The sequence below is a fragment of the Podarcis bocagei genome, assembly GCF_964188305.1.
Source record: "Podarcis bocagei genome assembly, chromosome: 5".
Classification (NCBI taxonomy): Eukaryota; Metazoa; Chordata; class Lepidosauria; order Squamata; family Lacertidae; genus Podarcis; species Podarcis bocagei.
The window spans coordinates 49111899-49134716 of NC_138129.1; the positions used below are offsets into that span (position 1 = coordinate 49111899).

The following is a 22818-nucleotide window of genomic DNA, read 5'->3' on the forward strand; positions in this document are numbered from 1 at the left end:
GGAGGTAGAGGAGCTGGGAAGCCATCCTTAGTGATTGGTTGCAGTTCAATGCCTGTGTGTCAGGGGGCCATTCTCAGGGTAGAGGAATCGTGAGGAAAGCCTGTTCTGTTTTGGAAGTCACTGATGATCTGTTATGGTAGCTGGCTGTGGTCATTTCCATCCACCCCTTTAAAAGTATCTGTTAAAGTTCAGTTTCTCACATTGCATTAAGTTAGTCAAGGGAAGAGGGAAGTAGCTAAGTTCTGACAAAAGATTGTGTACTGGTTATGATGGGTCTGGAATGAAAGAGATTACAATCCCCCCTTTTTTCTGGGTTTCCATAATGTCCTTTTTCCCAGAATTCCCCACAGGTTGAATTCTCCAGAATTCTCTGCCACAGGTTACCTTTGTCTATGATTCCCAAAGCAAACCAATACTGGTTTGTTTTTCTTTCCTGAATACCCTATGTTTTTGTCCTGTCTAGCAAAGAAGGAAAATTTTCCCTAGAGTTTGCACCTCTCTTAGTTCCCATGAGGGACGCAGGTGGCGCTGTGGGTAAAAGCCTCAGCGCCTAGGGCTTGCCGATCGAAAGGTCGGCGGTTCGAATCCCTGCGGCGGGGTGCGCTCCCGTCATTCGGTCCCAGCGCCTGCCAACCTAGCAGTTCGAAAGCACCCCCGGGTGCAAGTAGATAAATAGGGACCGCTTACAAGCGGGAAGGTAAACAGCGTTTCCGTGTGCGGCCCTGGTTCGCCAGAGCAGCGATGTCACGCTGGCCACGTGACCCGGAAGTGTCTTCGGACAGCGCTGGCCCCCGGCCTCTTGAGTGAGATGGGCGCACAACCCTAGAGTCTGGCAAGACTGGCCCGTACGGGCAGGGGTACCTTTACCTTTACCTTAGTTCCCATGAATAGACAGCAATCGGAATCCAATGTGCATGGAAAAATCTAAGAGACTCAGGGAACTTCCAGACTTGCTTTTCTGCAGGTGGGATTTCGCCACATGCCATATAATTGCACAATTGAAGTGAATTTGGGCTCTTACATGATAAATCCACCCCCCCCCTGAAGGAGGAGGAAATGGAAATGCAGTGGAAAGGCTGGGATACTAATTGCTAGATGCTCAAGATGTCAAGTATTAAACCTGGGACTTTCTGCATACAAAAGAGATGCTCTACCTCTGACCTAAGCCCTCCCCTAGTTCAGAATGGTCATAATGTAGTTAACACTTACAACATTATTTCTATGTTATGTTAGCACTTTAATATGTTGACACATTGCATTTAATAATGTGGTTTCATATCAGGCAAATGAGAATTGAGGTGTCCTAAATCAGAAATCACTTCCAGCTCCAAAATATTTCACCTGTATTCCTTGTGGTGCCCTCAAAGAAGTAGGAAAAAATTGTCACTATCTTACATAAGCCTTATTTTATTTCTAGAAACATTGGGATGGTTTCTACTAAGTCATACTCAGAGTAGACCCATTGAAATCAATGAGCCAGAGTTATCTGTGTTCATTAACTTCAGTGGTCTATTCTGAGTAGGACTAGTACTGAATACCACCCCTTGTCAGTTTTGCTGGAAGCTGAAGAGTTTTCAACGGGGTGTTGAGAAGACTCCAGAAGGTGTAATGAAAAAGAATAATGGAATCCACAGATGCATTTTTAATCAAGTGAAGAACCAGTTACAGAATGCATAAGAAAAGAGAGAAATGTGCAACTCACCATTTATCACAAAGAGCTTTAATGAGAAGCATATTAACTTTTGGCACTGAAAGATGTTCCTGGTGCAGTTTTGGCCTTCCGGCTAAGCTGGAACTCCCCTTATACACTCATTGTCCTTGTGTTCTACGCACACAGGCTTTTCCATGCTGATTGACATTTTTTCTTTAGTGGGGTCAAAATATTGATGTACATTTTCTCATAGGAAAGGTGTCTCAGCATCAGATAGGACAGAGCTTACAATGTCATACCACTTCTCCTCTTGGAGTCCTTCCGTGCGATTGGACTGAATGCCAGTATATCATTGTAAATATGCCCTTGAAAGAGAAGCAAAAGACATGTTTGCATTTGTGATCAATCTATGTACACCAAAACGTTTTAATGGTTACTTAGTGCATTACTTTACAACATAAAACTCTGAGATTCTCAGGGAAGGTGACTATAAAAGAAACTCAGATGTATACAAGACTCTATAATGGGGCATTTTCATAAATCTTGAGGCCTGAGAACATGTGGAATGATGCATTTCAAAATTCTGCTTTAGAACAGGAAAAAAATTCATTTGAGTGTTATGAAAATAGCTGCAAAGATGATAAAAGGCATAAAAGCATAGGTGAATGGAGTCAGGCATGTTTGGCATAGCAAATTCATTAAGGCTGCAATCCTGTTGGACATTTTTCTGGTTTTCTGACCTACATGCTGAACACACTATGCCACAAGATGCCAAACAGGCATATCGAGCTCCCCATGGCCAGCACCCGCCCCCATGCCCTGGCTCAAATAATTTTAAAGTTCAATAGGATGCTGTAGAAAACTATTGTCTGATGTATATGAGAGACCCATTCTGTTTATGGCATATAATCCCTTTTTGATATTCTTTGGTCTGTGTTATGTACTGAAGTTCTCACCCTGGGCCAGCAAGGGGATACTGTAGATAGTTTTCACTCAGGTCCACATATGCAAATAAGGGATTGAAAGTGACATTCAGTGATTGGATAGTTACAGAAAATGGTTACTGTTGCATTCTAGTGGAGCTCTATATAAGTAGGCTGGCTGAACCCTTCAGTTCAGTTCTGTTCTGGCCTGTGAATAAACAAGAGCTGTTTGAAGAATCGCTGTGTCGTCTGATATGTTCACCCACAACTTAACAGTCTGGCTAGGCTGTTTATTTCCTGCTATTTGCCTTTTCTTTCTTCCTTTTCTAATTTGGAACTTGGATTTTGACTGTGTCCTTTGGACACAACAGCCCAAGGATCACTCTCCTCCCTCATGCCAATCTGATTCCTCATACTACAACCTTAGGCCTAGAAGGACAAAAGGGTGGATGAGATGAATTCTGCCTCACAGTGATGAGGAGATGCAGTTGGCTGTCATTGTTGCCTGTGTCTGAAGCTAAGCAGAAACTTCGGAGGTTCCTCTTGTTTAAGGAGTCAGAGGCCCGTTGAAAGGCGGACGTGAAATAAATGAGGGGGAGTCTGGCTTGCTGGACTTCCATGGCAGCTGGATGTCTCCAGATAGCAAGTGAGGGTGGAGAAGGTGCCTACCTTTCCCCAAGAGACTTCTTGCACTCATGGTTGCAAAGCTATCGAGCTGAACTTACTTCTCCATTCATTGATTGAAAGCTTTTCGCCCTCTGTGGAGTCATCATAGGAGTGCTGCGCCTCTGTCTCTTCCTCAATGTCTCTGTATGGGTCAAAGTAAGTGTGAGCCAGAGCTTGGGTGGCCGTCAGACGCTTTCCCACATCCAGCTGCAACATTTTGTCAAGCAAGTCCACTGCTGCAAGAAAGGAGGGAAACGGGGCTAGGTAAATTAGGGCAATAATGCTTAAGACTAGGATGAGCCCGAGAGAGTAATGTGCCGAAAACCAAAAGGGATGCTTGGGCTCTGAGGCACTTTCCCATGGCTGATTGCATCAGCTCATCAGACAGAGCCAAAAATTGTTTTCATTATTATATTGAATCTCACCCCCCACTGAAGTAGCACAGAAGATGGTGGTCACATACATCACTGAAAGGAGAGAAAATGCATATTCCAAAAGAGGTAGCCCATCCACAGACTCACAGAATTGCAGAGTAGGAAAGGACCGCAGCCCCCTATAACACAGGAATTGCAGCTAAAGAATCCCTGGCTGAGGGCCACCCAACCTCTGTTTAAAAGCTTCCAATGAAGGGAAGTCCACAACCTTCTGTTCCACTGTTGTACAACTCTTAACATTCAGAATCTCATTTCTTGTAATTTGAACCCCTTGGTTCAGGTCCTACCCCAGAGTAGAAAAAACAAGCTTGATGCCATTTCTACGTGACAGCCCTTCAGATATGACAACTTGCCTATCATATCTGCTCTCAGTCTTCTCTTCTTCAAAGTATTGCACAGTCCCAGACATACGTAGTTTCAGTGATGAAACTGCATCAGTCCCGCCCCCAGCCTATTCTGAGATTTACAGCATCACCAAGTAGTTTGGATCAAACAACCCCCACCCCACCCCCCCAAAAATCATGCTTGCATTTTACTCCATATTTAATTTAGGTGAAGTGGGGTGATTTATTTATCTCCAACGCTGTGAGGCTGAGAGGCAGTGACTGGTTCACGGTCACTCAAAATTTGGAGAAGTGTGAGTATTGACAAATTGCTGTGTTTCAGTTAGTGTATTGTTTTGGAAAGTGAGGAGTAAGTAAGTTTGCCTCTAAACGCAAACAGAATAAATTTCTCCCCCATCTCTTCTGCTGACTATATCTGTGATCCACTGGATCATGTGTGATATTTCTCCATGTGATCACATATCTGGGGAGTGTTGCATAATGGGGTGGGGGTGGGGAGACATAACCAGTGGGGAGAGTTAAGGTAAATAATCAAAACGTTACAGCAGGGAGTTATTACACATTTTAAATTCCCTCTCAGCCTCACTCATCTCAAATTGTGCAGAAAAGAGGTAAACTGCACGCAGAAAAAGACAGCTAAACTACACTAGGCTTGGAAAACAGGAAGGCAGGAAACCCAGAAGTTAACCAATCTGTCAAGACAGTTTCCTTCTCAGTTTTACTTTTCAGCCCGTTTTCGAAGCGCAGTGCTGCTTCTCATCTGCAACCTACATAGAAGGAGTGGGGGGAATTCAACAAGGACAATTCGCACACGTCTCTTCCAGAGTTCAAAAGCTCCAGTTCACAGCTACGTACACAAATATTTCCTTGTCTTGATATTATGGGAGGAATTCAATGTGGTGCTAAGCAGACTGCTCTGTTAGTGCAAGCATTTCTGGTTGCCTGATGGAACAACCTGCCCTCTTCTCGCCCAGGTGCTGTTCCAGGAAGGGGTGTGTGGTGGGTGTGGCCCGTCCTGGGTGCCATCCCTGAGGGGGAGTGACATCGCCACGCTGTCCCCCTGGGACACTCCACTTGCTGCACCCACCTGGGATGCTTGCCCCGCCCCTGGGGGCAGCTAGCCCCGCCCCCCGGGTGCACAGGATGTGCATGACAGAGCAGCTAGCTCCGCCTCTGGTTCCGGGGTTCTCATGGCACCACTCCATAGTCAATGGCAGTGTGTAGGCAAGGGGGGGAAGCCCTGCAGCACTAGTGAAAGTCCTTGTGCTGGCAGAGCCTGTTAGTAGAATCCTGCCCCCCAAATCATGACAGGAATACAATAAGATGCCTTTGTCGCACAGAGCAATTTGGAGCAATCGCTAACTTGCATTTTGAAGGTGTAGCTTGCATGACATGGTCTGGCTGCTGAACTTCCCCATCCAACACAACTGTCGTCCTTGGCATCCCACCACCCTATTTTAAGGGATTTCCCCCCTTCATTTGTCATCACCATCAAAACACTACAGAAAATGATGATTACTCCAGCTCTCTGGAAGACACTGCAGAGTTGCATTGCCTCTATTGCAAAAAAATGTTTGCTCGGCCAGCCTTACTAAAAGTGAAGTATTAAATGCAGGTTCTGTGGAGTCAGGGAAAATGTGTCTACTTACCCAAAGGATTAGCTTTGGGGAAAAGGAGAGATAAATCCATTTTAGGGATCTTGGGAAGCGACTGGATGTAGCTTTTTGCCTGAAAGAAACAAGACTTTCAGACAGGCATACAAATGTCCCACAACCGGAAAGTGTAAGGAGCAATATTAAATAGTTGATATATTGTCGGGGAACCAAAGACTCACACATGCAGTCAGCTTTTAACTTGAGCAGTAGTTTACAATGGCCAACATATCTGTAAATAGGACACAGTAGTAATTCTACTAGTTATTAACGCCTCCTCTATTTTGCTCTTAATTCCAGCAGCTCCCTTTATGCAATAATTGCCTGTTTATCTTTCCCTTCTTCAAGCAAGTAATTTGGTGCAGTTCTAAACATGCTTACGAGGGAGTAAGCCACACTGTACGTAGTGAGACTCTGAAGAAAGATGCAAAGGGCTGCACTGTTAGGTAAACTTAAGTACAGAAATACAATGTGTTCTAAGTCACACAGCAAATGATTAGCCCAAGGAGTTCTGGTTGCCAATCTTTGTTTCACTGCATCCTAAACAGGTGTAGAGATCTTCCAATAAAGCATTTTCATCTTTGCATGTGTCTTCTGTAAGTTCCTTTGCAACTCTGAGAGCACAAAATCCAGTCCACATGGGGGCGAACAGAGCAAGCCCCACATTCTGAGGACCGTATGCCAATAGTGGGCGAGGCCAAGCACAAAAGTGAGTGAAGCATCTGATGCAATTTTCTTACCGCTTTGTCTTCCAGCTTTTGCACAAATTCTTCTCCGGGGCTTCCTGTCACTTTCAAGATCTGAGTCAGCTGATCTAAATCTGGCAGGCTAAGTTAAGGCTTATTAAAACAAAGGCTCAAACTTTGGAACTTAATGTCAAAGCACCTGCACAAATTACATTTATGTATCTATGTCTATTTTCTTTCTCCATAGAGGTTCGCCTCCACCACCCTGATTTTATCCTTGCTAGACTAACAGATGGTGAGACTTTCCCATTTACTGATTCATAGTGGTAACGGTGGCTACAGTCTACAACATTTGGGTAATATGTTGAGTTTCAGAGCCTCAACTTATATCTGAAATACCCAATTCCACACACACACACACCCTCCCCCCCGCATTATCGTGCATTATCTTTTGTACAATGGCTACTTTGGGGTGCTTACAGTGACACCAACAATAACAGTAATAGCACACAACTTTGATTACAATGCTATATGCATTATAAGCCCGACTGAACTCAATGAGACTACTCAGAAATGAGTAGACATGAATAGGATTGTGCTTCTTGCCTCCCTAAGGGAGGGAATTCCACTAATGTAGTGCCACCACCGAGAAGGCTCTGTCTCCCATCCCCACATAATCAGCTTCCTCCAGCAGTGGGATTCGGAGGAGCTGGAGGGGCAGTGGGGTATGTTCAGCTGACATGCAGGGAAGCTTTCCTGCATATCAGCTGAGCAGCCCCACCAAGCCTCCGGATTGTGCGGAGACCCTCCCCAGAGCATGAAGTGGACATTCTGTTCGCGCTCTGGGGAGGGTCACCTCATGAGCCGGAGGGGCAGCGGAGCTTTGTTGAGGCTGCTCAGGTGCAGGGAAGCAGCAGTGGTGGCTGTGCTACCCTGCATGTCAGCTGTTAGGTGGGAAGACTGAGCAGCCTCAGCAAAGCCCCTCGATGCCTCTGGCTCATGAGACCTTCCCTGGAGGCCAAGGAGGATGTCCTTTTCAGGCTCTGCGACAGATCTCCTCGCAGGCCAGGAGAACTTTCCAGGGTGCTCCCCATTTCCGGGTCCCACTTCGAGGGTCTCGGCACTGTGTGTGTGCATGGTTGCGCTCAAATAGATTTCACGTAAATGGGGAGTTGCCTGTACCTCCTGCCGCAGGGATTCCTATTTCCCATTATTTATATTTTTAGTCCATACACCGAGAGTATCAGCCTCCATCACACCCTCAACAAACACATTTAACCCACCCCTACAGGTCATAGTTAGAGAAGGATACAGTCTTTACCCTTAAACAGAGTTTTCCCAGTCAACATTTCTGCCATGATACAGCCAACAGACCAGATGTCCACTGTTGAGGAGAAGAAACGCAGGAGGAGGAGACTGAATGGCTCAAAAAAACCCTTATTTTAAATAAATAATTCCCCGCAACAATGTTTTGTATGTCATATTCCTCCTCTGGGGTCTTACTGAATATTTTCACTTCCTCTCTCTTGAAGGAAATAGTGGAGTGTGTGCAGGGACGATTGCAGACAATGAGTAGTGCACATTAATGCAACACAAGCTTTTTCTAATAGCATTAGCAGCGGAAGCAGCTGCATCAGAAACACCTGTGCTTATGTGCCATATCTCAGGCTAAGAAGCTACTCACTCTTGTTAGCTTCTCTGAGAATACAGTGCATAGCGGCACACAGTCAACCCCCGAGTTGTGCGTGGGTTGCATTCCTGGCCTCTGCGTGCCTCTGGGGAGCACGAATGAACCCGCCTCTCCCCATTACGGCCCTTTTATGGCCTGTTCCGCTCTTGTTCTGCCCTCTTCCAGGTCCAGAACACTAGCTCATGGGCTATATAAGGGGAGAAAATCAGTTCAAGCTGCAATCCTATGCACATTTATTCAGGAATGTGCACCATTGGACAGAGTGGGGCTGACTTCTAAGTAAACATGTACAGTATTATTTATTATTTTATTTATTAAATTTGTATACTACCCTTTGCCCACAGGTCTCAGAGCGGTTCACAAGGTAATATAGGGTTGTGCTATCTGGTTTGTACACATTTTAAACAGATGCATCTTTGAACCAGAGGAGGCAGTGCTTTTTTCCCTGGGGGTACGCGGGGGTACGCATACCCCTAAACATTTTGCGAATATAACGGGAGAAGAAACTTTAAAAAATAAAAAAATTGTTTCTTCTCTAGCACGGTAAATCATTAGTTCCGTTGCTACCCCTGATGGTGGCCTTTTGTCCATTTATTGTATTTATTTTTCCTGATTTGAACTATAAAATGGTGATTTTCTTGAGTCAAAATGGGAGTACCCCTTAAACATTTTTTTTAGAAAAAGAAAGCACTGAGAGGAGGTTTAAAGGAAATATATTGTACTTGTTTATCAGGTGGCATTATTATTACTGAAATCGTAAGAGCATGAAAAGCCGTCTAAGAACACCCACATTCCTATGAGAAAAGTTCCCCCAGCCGCCAAACAAGGAAATTATTTCACCCACCAGTCTGATTGTAATGCATCCAGTTCAGTATCACTTCTGGGGCTCTGTACCAGCGGGTCACAACATAGCCTGTCATCTCAGAGTCTGTATGCCTTGCCAAGCCAAAGTCCAAGATCTACAGCACACACACACACACACACACACACACACACACACACACACACAGTGAGATAAAATGAAGGAACCACAGAACAGACCACCCTTCACCCTTCAGGAAAGGGAAGACTTCTACCTTTCTAGGACTATTCTGCATTACCAGAACACCTTGCATCGTCATTTGGACACAAAGCTCTGTCTGCACTAGAAGCAATCTATTCCTATTGATAATAAACATCTTCTCCATCACACATAAGAATTAACAGGATTTCTTTTTTAAGCTGGCAGCATAAAACCAGATCAAATATATTTCTCAAGTATCTTGCTGAGTCAGTATCTATATTCCAAATGGTTTTCAAACCTAGCTGATATGAATCAGGGACATGGACCATGGTAAGTCCCTGTTACCATCCCAAAGCCATCTGTCAGTGAAAGAGAGTACCAATGATGGAGAATAATTTTAGGTGCCATTGTGCAACTCTAAAACTGGGGGCTGAAATATTTTTGTGCATTTGCAATGTACTGTACTATTTTCTTCTTTATTATTTTATTTGTACATGATGTGCTGTGTTTTTCTTTTTCTAAGTTTTCTTTGTATATCTATGTTGATTATAAACCAATAAAGATTGAATATAAATGAAACTACATCAGAATCTCCCTGGATTTGCACTCTGAACCTCTTGCTTCAAATTCAGCAGCATACATAAACAAATATTCAAAACTGGGTCTTTATCTAATCTGCGATTTTATATAATATTTGGGGTAAGTTCCACTGAAATCAGTCAGATGTACTTCCAACTAACCACACATCTGATGTGGTTGCTGATTCAGAAAAAGCGCCATCAAACCAATCTTACATGCTACATGCCTCTTGCTTTTGAAAAGTATTCCTACCTTTAGTTCACAGTCTTCATTGACTGCCAAGTTACCAGGCTTCAGATCCTGCAAAACACGGAAAGGCCAGGAAATAAGCCTGCAAGTCAATGTGACAGACACCCGCAAACCCACCCAGCTTGGCACATGCAGATTTGCAACACCTCCCTCCATCCATGCCACATGTTGGTCTCCCCATTGTCATGACTCTTGATTTTTGGGCTCAGACAGAGTCTCCAGGCATGTTGGTGGCATCCCTTGTCTTTAAATAAAAATCAATGAATTAGGCACTTTCAAAAATCAAGATACAATGTTTCAGTTTACAATAGTAACAGCTTTTTCAGATAAGCGACAAAACCAAGAATAACATGGGAAATGTCAGGTTGTGAAAAGTAAATAGACCCAACTGCCCCAACCCATCTCTCATTGTGTGCATGAAAAAAGAGATCTGACTTGTTGCAGCTGAATGTGAACACAGCAGCTATACGTACTGTGTATCCAGTTTCCTCCTGAGGTCCTTTTTAAAGTGTATGTATTGTGTTTTATGGGCTAACAATGTAATGGAGCAATAACAGACTGCAGATAAGTTACCATACAATTAATGCAAGGTCAAGAACACAGGTTAAATTACCATCAGGACAACAACAGCAAAGAAGGGAAAGTTAAAGAAGAAGAGAATCAGACTGAAAGAAGAAAATACCATCAGCCAAGGTCAGTTATCCATAATTTACCATGAGTTCAAGGTGAAATAAATTAGGTTTTTTTTGCTAGAAGCGAATTCAATAAAACAATACCATATTTCTCTTGACTCTTTTGCTTTTCTTAATGTTTTCGTTTTACGTGTTAATTTTTCCATCAAAGCAGTTGACCAGATTTCTTGGTAACAAACTTACAATAAATTCAAATGGGACTTTTTCCAATTATTTTGTTCATGTTAATGTAGCTGCTGTTGATAGTAAGATTATCAGTCTCTGGGCAAAAGATTTTTCTCATTGAATCATCAAAAATATTTAATGAGGCTAATTTGTGGGAAATGGTTTAGTGATTGTTGTGTTATCACTCTAGTTTTATTGAAGGCTTATGTCTAAAAAAAGGTAGATCTCTGAACAGGACCACCTGATAAGAAATAAGTCCTCTTTTGGCCACATCTGAGATGGAAGAGTCGATCCTATTTAACTTTACAGGGGTCAGGTAGCAGCATAATGTTCGCTTTATAGAATTTTCTTACTTATGAGCTGATACAGATTTAAAAGGATGTTTGTTGTTCCATTTTTCATGTTCTATGGAAACCTGTAAATCACTTTACATCCCTTTTCATATTTTCTGTGTGGTGCCTTTTCCCACTCCATTCCCATGTTGAGCACCCTTTGGATATAGCAGCTGTTCCACCGTATGGGGGAAGCATATATCTGGTCTCTGGCCAAATGTGAGTATAGGTTTGCTCTATAAGGCTGCAAGCCTGTATGCACTGACCTAGAAGTTAGTCCCACTCTGCTCTGAGTAAACATGGAAAGGATTGTGCTGTAAAAAACTGTTTAATCCTTGAAAATATATACAGTGGTACCTTGGGTTAAGAACTTAATTCATTTTGGAGGTCTGTTCTTAACCTGAAACTGTTCTTAACCTGAGACACCACTTTAGCTAATGGGGCCTCCCACTGTCACTGCGCCACCGCTGCACAATTTCTGTTCTCATCCTGAAGCAAAGTTCTTAACCTGAGGTACTATTTCTGGGTTAGCAGAGTCTGCAACCTGAAGCGTCTGTAACCCGAGGTACCACTGTATAAAATTTAATAACAAAAAATCTGTCTCGCTTTTTTTCAAGGATGGAAAACCTGTCCCTACACTCTCTTATTAATGTTCTCAGTAAATGCTCCCCAGATGTGGGACACATAGGTACTTTTGTGGTTTGGGGGAGGTAAAAGATTATGTTCTACACTTAAAACTAGACAGGTATCTAGCCTTGTTTAATGTGACAGAAGGCTCTCCTTCCCTCTAATTTAGGCCTGCTTTTTCTCTGCATTTTGGGATGCTGTCTTCAAAAACGTTCTGTGTTGAAAGCTGGCGTCAGGGTGTGGAAGAGGCTCTGTGTAGTGATGTATTTTCAGGTGATGTGCAATGCATTTTCCTCAGGCAGTTTCCAAAATATTTTTCGAGGGAGGAACTAGAGGCCCTCACAGCTCTGTGTCCAGGACTTGCCCTTGGGAGTATGTGAGGTAAGAGCTGAAGAAAGTGCAGCTAAGTGGCAGAAAAATGCCACCCTGCAACACAGCAGGGCGAAGCGAGCAACCTGCTTCAGGCGGCACAGTGGGAGGAGCTTAAACAACAAGCCACGCCTGCTGTGGTTTCCTCTTCTCCACAACTCTTATAAAGGTGGAGGAACCTGGCATTCTCTTTTTTTTATTTTACAAATGTGCTGAGCACTTCACAGCCTGAAGCCATCAAAGCAAAACAATAAAATCATTCTGACAGATATGCAATTAATATTCCATAAATGACTGGGTCACACCTCAGGGAAAGCCTCCTTAAACAACAGTGACCTCAGCAGGTGCCTAAATGTCACGAAGTGAAGTGCCTGTCTAATCTGGGCTGGCAACTGATTCCAGTGAGCTGGAGCTGCAACACTAAAAGCCCAATTTCTAGTACAAGCAAAGATCAGCTCTGGGGCATGTGATGCACTTAGTACTGCCCCATCTGAGGAGTACAGTTGCTAGGCAGCGATATATGGACTGAAGCGATCCCTTAGGCCACCCTAAGGCAGAATAGTGGCACCTCAAATGTGGCCAGACTGGATGATAGTATTGGCTCCGGGTTTATTGCAACACACTGCTGGGGCAGAACCAGCAACAGTCTTTTCCACATAGCTAAGAAACTTCTATGGACAGAGGATAATGTCCCTGGTAGAGGCAGGCAGATATCATTAGGTATCATTTGGTAGTCTTTGGCGTATGAATAGGGACTCGCTGGTGTTTTGAGCAAGAACATAGATCAAAAGAGAATTTGAAAAGGTTGAGGGCAGAAAAGGTATCATGTGCAGGAGAATGCACTGTAAGTTGTAAGGGAAACAGCTTTAAAGAAAGTTAAGGGACACATACCCTGTGAATGATTCCAGCGGAATGAATATACTGCAATTAAAAAAGAGAAAACACACAAACGTCTGTTTGGTCATTTGTGAACAAGTATTTTCCCACCCAACCCCCAACAGTCAATCATCTGTCAGGATCTTGTGTAATGGAAAATGTCCCTTGCTGTACTCGTATAACAGTGATGGCCAACCAAGTCGGTCTCCATAGGTTATTTGGACATCAGCCTTAACCAGCATGACCAGTGATCAGAGTCTGGAAGGATGGGAGTTGTAGCCCAGCAACATTTAGATGGCCACAAGTTTTCCATCGCTGACTTACAATTTAGATGAGAATTAAGTTGCCCCCAGTGGCTCTGAGAAAAATCAAAGCAGTCTGCATAGTTTCTGCCAAACTGAAATGGTGAGCTAAAAAGCTAAGAAACTCAGCTGCTATATACTAGACTTCCACTAAGCCTCTTATAATCACACATACTACCAACCTCTATGTCCTAAAAAACAATAACCCATGTACCTTATTCCACTTGCTAAGATATCAGCTAGAACATGGGGAGACTGAAAGGTTATGAACTCTTATACTGAGCAGACTTGTAAAGGCATTCATTTTATAAATGTAGGAACTTGCAAGCTAGTTTGTCCAGTATATCAGAATCTACTTTTTAGACCAGAAGACAGACATGAAGGAAAATTCAGCAGGATCAAATTCCTACTCTGTTTTTTCCAAATGCTTACCTTCAACCCTTTCAACACCTGGTAGATTAGATACTGAATCTTCTCTTCACTGAACTGATGTCCCATTATCTTTTGTAAATCTGTCCGCATGTATGGCATCACCAGGTAGCTAGAAGACAGTAAAACAATTCCCTGAATCTCAAAGGAAGACTGTCACTGACATACTAAGACTTTGCATTTCTGAGAACTATCCTCTATTTCAGGATCAGAAATGGCAACATTGATCACAGTGAGAAAGACAGGAGTGCCACATATTCTATTTTTAATACTACTTTAGTATTTTTAAAACATTAAGTGGTTTATATATGCTTTTAAATAAAATAAAAACAGCAATGAAGAAATAACATTCTGCACCCAGAAAAGGCTGAATTCTGCAACTTGTATATAAACTATGGAAATTAGTACACATTGGCTTCTTTTCAGAGTATACACAAGCAATAGTTTAGATTCAGTCGCTGACTTCAGGAGGAATGGAATCAGGCTGAATTCAGCTGATTTTTGTAGTACCAGGCAACAGACTAACACACTGTACCAGAAGCAAATCCTACAGTAGAACTTTGCAGCATTTTATGGAAGGAAGTACAAACTTACAAGTCTTGGAATCCGTCAAAGGTCATAGCTGAAGTGAAGACATCAAGTAACCCAATGACCTGCAGTAAAGGGGGAAACGGAATTTAATGTTATTAAGGACACACTGTAGAAGAGGAGTTCTGTGCCCCACCAGAAGCAAAGCCATGGTTCAATGGCAGTTAATGCATTGGGTGGAAACCCAGATTTTATACTATATGCTGTACAGTATTTATGCAAGTCCCAAATCTAGGGACTAACGCCAGGAATAGTAAAGAATGTGTGTTTTCAGATGCTAGAATACTAATACTGCAAAACTTGCAAAAGAGATTGGAACATGCCCAACAGCCAAAACTTTCCTGAAGCTGAGAAAACAGGAGTTACTCACATTATTAGAATATCACCAGCATAGCTGATTGCCAATGTTTACCATTTTGGGAAACAGAGTATGAACTTGCACCGTGCCCGCACCAGAGTGTGAATTCTGAAGGAAAGCGGATTTTCATCTCTGCATTGTATGCAGTGGAATATTGCAATTTCCCTGTCCTCTTCATTTGGTATACAGTCGTTCATTGGAAGCCAAATGGAATCCGTTCCGGAAGTCTCTTCGACTTTCAAAACATTCGACTTCCTGCAGCCAATCAGAAGCTGCGGAAGCCTTCCAAAAGAACGTTTGGAACACTCATTTCTGGGTTTGCAGCGTTCAGGAGCCAAAACATTTGACTGCTAAGGCGTTCGTCAACCAAGGTACAACTGTACTAGAGATCCTAAGCAGATCTGAAGAATGCATTTAACTGGCACAGGCCATGCTCCTCTTTTTTGTCCACTTGAACTAAGTGCATCAGACATGTGGAAGAGAAGCAGGGGGAAAAGGGCTCAGGGGTGGAGAATTATTAGATGTCACCTATCATCAGCTCTTGCTCTTCTACCATCATCATTGTCTATAAGGACTAGGGCATATCAGTTTATGAGCCTCTGCATGAAGATTTTGCCAACTAGTAACGTGGTTAGTAGAGCAGCAAAGTTTAATACAGGGATGAAGAATTTGTGGCTGTCCAGAGTTCCCTGTGAAGAGGGACTGATGGTTAAACCACTCTTGAGAATTGTAGCTCTGGCTGGTGAATAGGGGACTCCTAACAACTCTCAGCACCCTTGAGAAACTACAGCTCCCAGAATTCTTTTGGGGAATCCACGACTGTCCAAAGCAGCATGATACTGCTTTACATGCGTGGTGTGAATGTGGCTGAAATCTGGTGGGCATGCAAATTCTGACACTGCATACTTGGTCAGATTTTGTTTTGACTATCAAAACTTGGGTGGAGATAGATTCCAATATTCAATTCCATCTTCTATCCAGGGCTGTGCATGAAAGGCATAGACAACTGTGTGTAAGCAAGCAAAGGGAAGGAGTTACTCACATTCTCATGCTGCATGTGCTTCAGCAGTGTCAGTTCACGATATGCTCGCTTGGCAAAGATCTCAGACTGGAATGGGCGGCAGAGCTTCTTGATTGCCACTTTCTCACCTGTCTTCTTATCTATTGCTGAGCTGTGGCAAATAAGGCAGGAGAAATCCAGAAGGATATGAAGGTGGAGTGCTATGAGAGCTTCTGCATGTTTACTTGAAAGTATGGAAGGGCAAATCCATCAGTACTGGTTTCTCATTTTCCCAGACTTAACTTTAGTTCATTTCTTCAGTTCAGCATTAGTCTGAAATTTTGGTGGGTTTTTTTAAGTCCTCATAAAAATTCACCAGCAATTTAGTGGACATTTCTCATATTAAACACATTTTTGTAAGCCATTGCCACGATCACAAACTTTTGTGCAAACAATTTTCTCTAGTACATATTTTATTTTATTTTCACTAAAACATGCATTTTTGTACGCTTTCTTTGGTTAGAGGACCACACTCTAAAATTTACAGAAGTGTGAATTTTGAAGAACAGCTGCATTTCAGCTTTGAGTATTGCTGCAAGAAGTGTGGATTTTAAGTAGATTTGCATTATTACGCAAACCACCTCAATTTTCTTCCCAATCTCTATAAAGTGGGTTTAGGATTATGTGCCTGTATCTGCCAGCTGAGGATAACATTTCATGCATCTCAAAAGCTTATGCCACAATAAATCTGCTGGTCTGTCAGATGCCATGGGACACTTTTTCTGTTTTCAATATAACAAAGTAACCCATCTTTGTCTCTGAAAGTTCATGTGCACATTGTATGTGCATTTTTATTGAAGTGTTTGTATCCTCTGCTCTGGTTCCAATGTTTTTATTGTTATTCTGTATCTTTATTTATCATAATCATCTATTATCATTAACTATCTTGGCAATCTATCAGTAGAAAGGTTGGGATACAATTTTAAGAAATTTTAAGAATTTTAAGAAAAAGACTGAAAAGTGTTTTTTAAACAAAGCAATATGTGAATGAGTATGGGAAAAAGAGATATTCCAACAATGTTCCATGTCAACTAATTACCGTATTTTTCGCACGATTGGACGCACCGGACCATAGGACGCGCCTAGTTTTTTGGGGGGGAAATAAAGGAAAAAAAATTTCCCTTTATTTCCCCCCCAAAAGCAGGTCAGGGAAACCGAACCAGGTCGAGGAACAGCGGGATAGTGGCGCTGCGCCTCCCTGCTGTCCCCCGAGCTTGTGGGGCTGGCTGATGTCTGCCTAGCGCGCGGGGCGCTCTGCTTCAGGGCGCCCTACCCGCCGGGCGGCAGGCTGCTATCCGCAGCTTGGGGAGCCTTGTGGGGAACTGCTGCAGGGCTCCCCACGCTGCGGATGTATGCCTGGCGCGAGGGGCGCTCTGCTTCAGGGTGCCCCACCCGCCGGGCGGCAGGCTGCTATCCGCAGCGTGGGGAAGCTTGCGGGGAGCTCCTGCAAGGGTCCCCATGCTGCGGATGTGTTCCCAAAGCGCCGGGAGCTCTGCTTTCAGGGCGCCCGACGCTCCGGGAAGCAGGCTGCTATCCGCAGCCTAGACACGGCTAGCGGAGCGCTAATCCCGAAGCTTGGGGCGTGCGGAGCTCAGCGTGCCCCAAGCTTCTGGGCGCCGGCAAGGTCTCCGCTAGCCCTGGGAGAGCCCCGCGACGTCGCGGGGCTCTCCCAGGGCTAGCGGAGACCTTGCCAGCACCCAGAAGCTTAGGGCGCGCTGAGCTCCGCACGCCCCAAGCTTCGGGATTAGCGCAGTGGTCCGCTAGCCCTGGGAGAGCCGTGCGACGTCGCGGGGCTCTCCCAGGGCTAGCGGAGACCTTGCCAGCACCCAGAAGCTTGGGGCGCGCTCAGCTCCGCACGCCCCAAACTTCGGGATTAGCGCAGTGGTCCGCTAGCCCTGGGAGAGCCACGCGACGTCGCGGGGCTCTCCCAGGGCTAGCGGAGACCTTGCCGGCACCCAGAAGCTTGGGGCGTGCTGAGCTCCGCACGCCCCAAGCTTCGGGATTAGCGCAGTGGTCCGCTAGCCCTGGGAGAGCCGCGCGACGTCGCGGGGCTCTCCCAGGGCTAGCGGAGACCTTGCCGGCACCCAGAAGCTTGGGGCGTGCTGAGCTCCGCACGCCCCAAGCTTCGGGATTAGCGCAGTGGTCCGCTAGCCCTGGGAGAGCCGCGCGACGTCGCGGGGCTCTCCCAGGGCTAGCGGAGACCTTGCCGGCACCCAGAAGCTTGGGGCGCGCTCAGCTCCGCACGCCCCAAACTTCGGGATTAGCGCAGTGGTCCGCTAGCCCTGGGAGAGCCGCGCGACGTCGCGGGGCTCTCCCAGGGCTAGCGGAGACCTTGCCGGCACCCAGAAGCTTGGGGCGTGCTGAGCTCCGCACGCCCCAAGCTTCGGGATTAATGCAGCGCTCCGCTAGCGGTGGGAGAGCTGGGTCTCCCTCTGCTAGCAGATAGCTTCCTGAAGCCTGGAGAGCGAGAGGAGTCGGTGCGCACCGACCCCTCTCACTCTCCAGGCTTCAGCGAAAGCCTGCATTCGCTCCATAGGACGCACACACATTTTCCCTTGCTTTTTAGGAGGGAAAAAGTGCGTCCTATGGTGCGAAAAATACGGTAGTAAGGTCCAGTCGTGACCGACTCTGGGGTTGCAGCGCTCATCTCGCTTTATTGGCCGAGGGAGCTAGCGTTTGTCCGCAGACAGCTTCCAGGTCATGTGGCCAGAATGACTAAGCCGCTTCTGGCGAACCAGAGCAGCACACGGAAATGCCATTTACCTTCCCGCTGGAGCGATACTTATTTATCTACTTGCACTTTGACGTGCTTTCAAACTGCTAGGAGGGCAGGAGCAGGGACCGAGCAACGGGAGCTCACCCCGTCGCGGGGATTTGAACCGCCGACCTTCTGATCGGCAAGTCCTAGGCTCTGTGGTTTAACCCACAGCACCACCCGCGTCCCTATGTCAACTAATTATTGTGCCCCAAATGCAGGAAGGATTCAATCAGCCAATGAGCCAGTCGTGCTCTATCCTATGCAATAAACTCATTCTTCATTTAATAAACCATTCCTGAAGGCTGATGTCATACTTTTCGCAATCTTGCAGCTAAGTGCTAGAGTAAAGTCACTTGGTTGAGGCTACAGTTCCATAGCCACTGCTGCCAGTCCATCCCCCAAAAGATACTCCAGAGCGAGGCAGGGGGGGGGTGATCCTCTCCAGAATAAGGTGGCCTGGGAGTTGTGCTATTTCATTCAGTTTGGATTGCTCAGCCCTCACAGTAGAAATGCTACTTGGGACTCATCCATTTTGTACTCAGCAATCCTCATGTCTAAGTAGACTTGGAACCTGAGTTACAAAGGTTTTAATATCACTCCCTTTTAATTTTTAATCAGCACAGACAATCGCCTATAAGCAATCTGAGTCTATACATTCAATGCTTTTTTGTATGTACGCAGCCTGTAGAATTGTCCTGTGCCTGCAAAATATCACACCAGACGTTGCTCAGAGCAAGTCAGCACACGATTACTAGGTTATCATGTGGCAATTGCTATCGTTATGCAAATACCATGAATCCACCCTTGGTTATAGCCTGCTTATTAACCAACACAGCAGAAATGCAAAAATACCACACACAAATTCATTCCACCTGATGAGTATATGTGATAAAAGGATGGCTGCCCTTTGCAGGCATTCTTGGGCTCTAGGAAGTTGTAGCAGCAGCTGAGCTCCAAGAAATCTGTCCTTTTCAGCAGCCTGCTCTGATATTTTAAACATGTTCTGCCTCTGCTGTCAAAGCCATTGTGCCTTTGGATACCAGCTGCTTTGACAGAGTGCTCTTGTGTTTGGTCCTGCATGTGGTTTCGCCACAGGCATCTGGTCAGCCACTGTGACAACAGGATGCTAGGCTACATGGGCCATTGGGACAACAGAATGTTAGGCTACATGGGCCATCCAGCAGACACATCTTGTATTCCTTTTAGTGCCTAAACCTTTTCAGTCTAATTTTTTTAAAAAATCCCTTCCCCAATTTGCTGATGGCAACAATATAGTTGTGAGTTTGGGGGCTAGCCTGCATGATGTCTGAGTCCCTTGTGATTCTTGGGGTCCTGGATCCAGCAAGGGTTAAAAACTTAATGGAGGATTTATGTCTCAGGACCCATTCAAGGGTATGGGAGGTACGCTTGCCTTGAAGACACCACCAAATCTGGCTCCCTAACCTGCACGATGCATATTTTCAAACATGTACAGTGGTACCTCGGGTTACAAACACCTTAGGTTACAAACGCTTCGGGTTATGAACTCCACTAACCCGGAAGCAGTACCTCGGGTTGCGAACTTTGCCCCAGGATGAGAACGGCAATTGTGCACCAGTAGCACAGCAACAGTGGAAGGCCCCATTCGTGAAAGTGCACCTCAGGTTAAGAAAGGTTTCGGGTTAAGGACAGACCTCTGGAACGAATTAAGTTCATAACACGAGGTACCACTGTATTTGTTTTATATTTTTCTGTATGCTCTGGCTATCTTATGTGCCCACCTTTCAAATAAGTAACATGGAAAGAGTCTGACTTTACACCATTCTTTACTGACTGCAAGTTCTGTCCTGCTCAAAGTTCTGGGGGTAAATCATCATAAAATGCCTGCATTCTAATTGTCTGGCATGGTTTTTAATATGCTCCCTACCATTAGGCAAAGTGAGGCAGTTGCCTCAAATGACAAAGGGTCAAGGGCAGCAGCACAAAAATGCATGCATAAACTAGTAGTATATATATTCATATACATACACATGAACATACATAAGCATATACCGTATTTTTTGCACCACAACACTCACTTTTTTCCTCCTAAAAAGTAAGGGGAAATGTCTGTGTGTGTTATGGAGGGAATGCCTACGAGTGGCATGCCTACGGATTTTCCTCCTCTAAAAACTACGTGCGTGTTATGGTCGGGTGCGTGTTATAGAGCGAAAAATACGGTACATAAGACTGTAAGAAGAGCCTACTGCATCAGGCCAGTGGCTCATCTTGTCCTGCATGATGTTCTCACAGTAGCCAGCAAGATGCCTCTGACAGTGGAGGGAGAACAGAGCCATAAAGGTTAGTAGCCACTGATGACTTTATCCTCCATAAATTTGTCTAATCCTCTTTTAGTCACCTAACTGCCCTGAAACAAATATTCAGTTTCTGCCCCCCCCCCCAATTTAATCTTTATCGGTTTTAAATATTGCATCCGTTCACTACAAAAAAACAAAAAACAAAAAACAAAACATATCAAATACAAAGAAAATGTTACATATAAAATAAAGTTCTTCCATACGTTGAGACTTCCGTCTTCCTTGGCATGGGTCCTTCGTTTCCTTGTTGACTGCATATTGTATCACATTTAACTTATAAATTATCTATGATCTTTGTAGCATATGACATTGCAAAAGTTAATCAAAACATGCCAAAGATTTCATATGTGGAAAATGTTCTTTTAAATATAATCTGCATATATCCCATTCTTTGTTAAACTTTTGGTTTAACATCTTTGCCAATTCTACATAGTCAAATAATTTTGCCTGCCATTCCATTTTAGTTGGTAGTTTTGGCCCTGTCTCAGTTCTTTGGTATTTGGAATGGGTGGAATATTTTTGGTCATATAAGAATTTGAGGTGAGTGGCCTAGCAACGTAGATCAGCCTTTGATAACTGGATTCCCTCTAGCACTTTTGGGCTACAACTCCCATCATTCCTAACCACTGGGCAGCATGTGTGTTGCTGTCCAAAGTATCTGGAGAACAATCAGTCACTGTATAGGCTGATGTAGATTACATTTGGTCGACTATATTTGGTCTACTTCCTGGTCTGAAATAAAACATGCCAGTTCTGTGTCTGCTCAGGGGCGCTATGCACCTTGAAGGTGGTGCTGGGTGGGCAAGTGGGCACCATTTGCTGTTTCCCCTCAGGCAGCAAAATGTCTTTGGACCAGCCTTGGTCATTGGCTATGCATCCCTACTGGCAAAGCTGCTGGCAGTCTAAATGCGTCTGTACCTGCCATATCTGAAAGATCTTCCTCCGATGTGGAAACTCAGAGTTTGCACTGGTGCTTTATGAACCAAGGCACCAAACAGCTGAAATATTAACAACAAGGGGCCTTGCAGGAAGTGAAGCAATGGAACATTAAGCAGCCTTCCCCACATGTCTAGCTCGTTCGAGCTGATCTGTTGACACTTGGAATGACGCAGGCTATGGCCGGAAGGAAGCAAGGCACCTTTACCAAAATGCAAATCGCTTTCACTCCATAATGGAGGAGAGTGAAGGACCTCCTCTTGACTCCTCCCAAGAATCCAGGCTTCCAGTGTCCTGTACCCCAGCCTCTCTCCCTCTTCCACCCCACCCCCTGCCGCCATCTGCCAAGGGCCCTGGGATCCATAAAAAAGCCACTCACCAGACAGAGCCATAAGCTCCAGAGCCCACGGGGCTGAGAGAAGTATATCTCCTAGGAAGCTCCCAGACGGTCTTGTTTATTTCTTGCTTGTAGAAGCCTCTTCTCCTGGGGAAGCTCATCTCCTGTGTGTCTGGAGTGGAACCCTCCAGTGCTCAGGGCCCCCAAGAGGAGATTGAGAGCCAAATCCGGAATCTCCCCACCTTGAAAGCTCCTCTAGGAAAAGGAATACCTGTGGGTTTCCGTCTCAGCTGCTATTGTTGTGCTCAATGAGCTACATTTCCCTCCTCCTCTGCCCACACACCAGCCCAGGAAGGAGGCATCAGGTTTCAAATTAGACACACCTCTTTCCCGGTACTTTCAGAGGACTCACCTTTTCTACCTTAAAGGTAGCCAGCAGCAGAGACAACAACCATTTTTGGCTATTAGGCTTTTACTGCTACAATTAAACACTTCCCTCGTGTCCCTGATTGCCAGTTTCCATAAAGGATAAAAGGGAGGGAGAGAAAGAGCTAGAGAAGGCATGGTGTAGATTAGACTTTGTCCTTGGCTGGAAAATTATTGATGCAAAGGAATAATCAGATCTTAGAACAGCCGTCAAAATTCCAGCTGCTTGACTCCAGCTGCCATTTATATAAAATGGAGGGAGGAGCGTGTATTTCTTAACTGCCCTTCACAATAAGAGCACAGAGTGGGTTACAACAATAAAATGAACACTTACACACAATTAAAACTGA

General features: G+C 44.8%; 1 protein-coding gene across 1 annotated transcript; it reads right to left on the reverse strand.

Annotated features, from left to right (window-relative positions):
* Positions 1–1704: 1704 nt before the first annotated feature.
* On the reverse strand, positions 1705–22516 carry MAPK13 (mitogen-activated protein kinase 13). Its single transcript, XM_081194608.1, has 12 exons — positions 22085–22516; positions 15658–15787; positions 14264–14322; positions 13673–13781; positions 12954–12983; positions 9881–9928; positions 8891–9005; positions 7669–7740; positions 6411–6490; positions 5668–5746; positions 3300–3476; positions 1705–2016 (listed from the first exon to the last, which is right to left on the reverse strand). Exons 1-12 carry the CDS (start codon positions 22201–22203, stop codon positions 1937–1939), a joined length of 1098 nt encoding a protein of 365 aa, XP_081050734.1. The 5' UTR covers positions 22204–22516; the 3' UTR covers positions 1705–1936.
* Positions 22517–22818: the final 302 nt, after the last annotated feature.

Bases quoted from the DNA above. Each gene is read 5' to 3' on its own strand.
- MAPK13 (XM_081194608.1), bottom strand. From the start codon at position 22,203: ATGAGCTTCCCCAGGAGAAGAGGCTTCTACAAGCAAGAAATAAACAAG. The intron at 9,929-12,953 runs GTATGTGTCCCT...CGTGTTTTGCAG, and splicing joins CCGCTGGAATCATTCACAGG to GATCTGAAGCCTGGTAACTT. The intron at 6,491-7,668 runs GTATCCTTCTCT...TTAGCCTGCCAG, and splicing joins TCTGTTTAAGGGTAAAGACT to ATTTAGATCAGCTGACTCAG.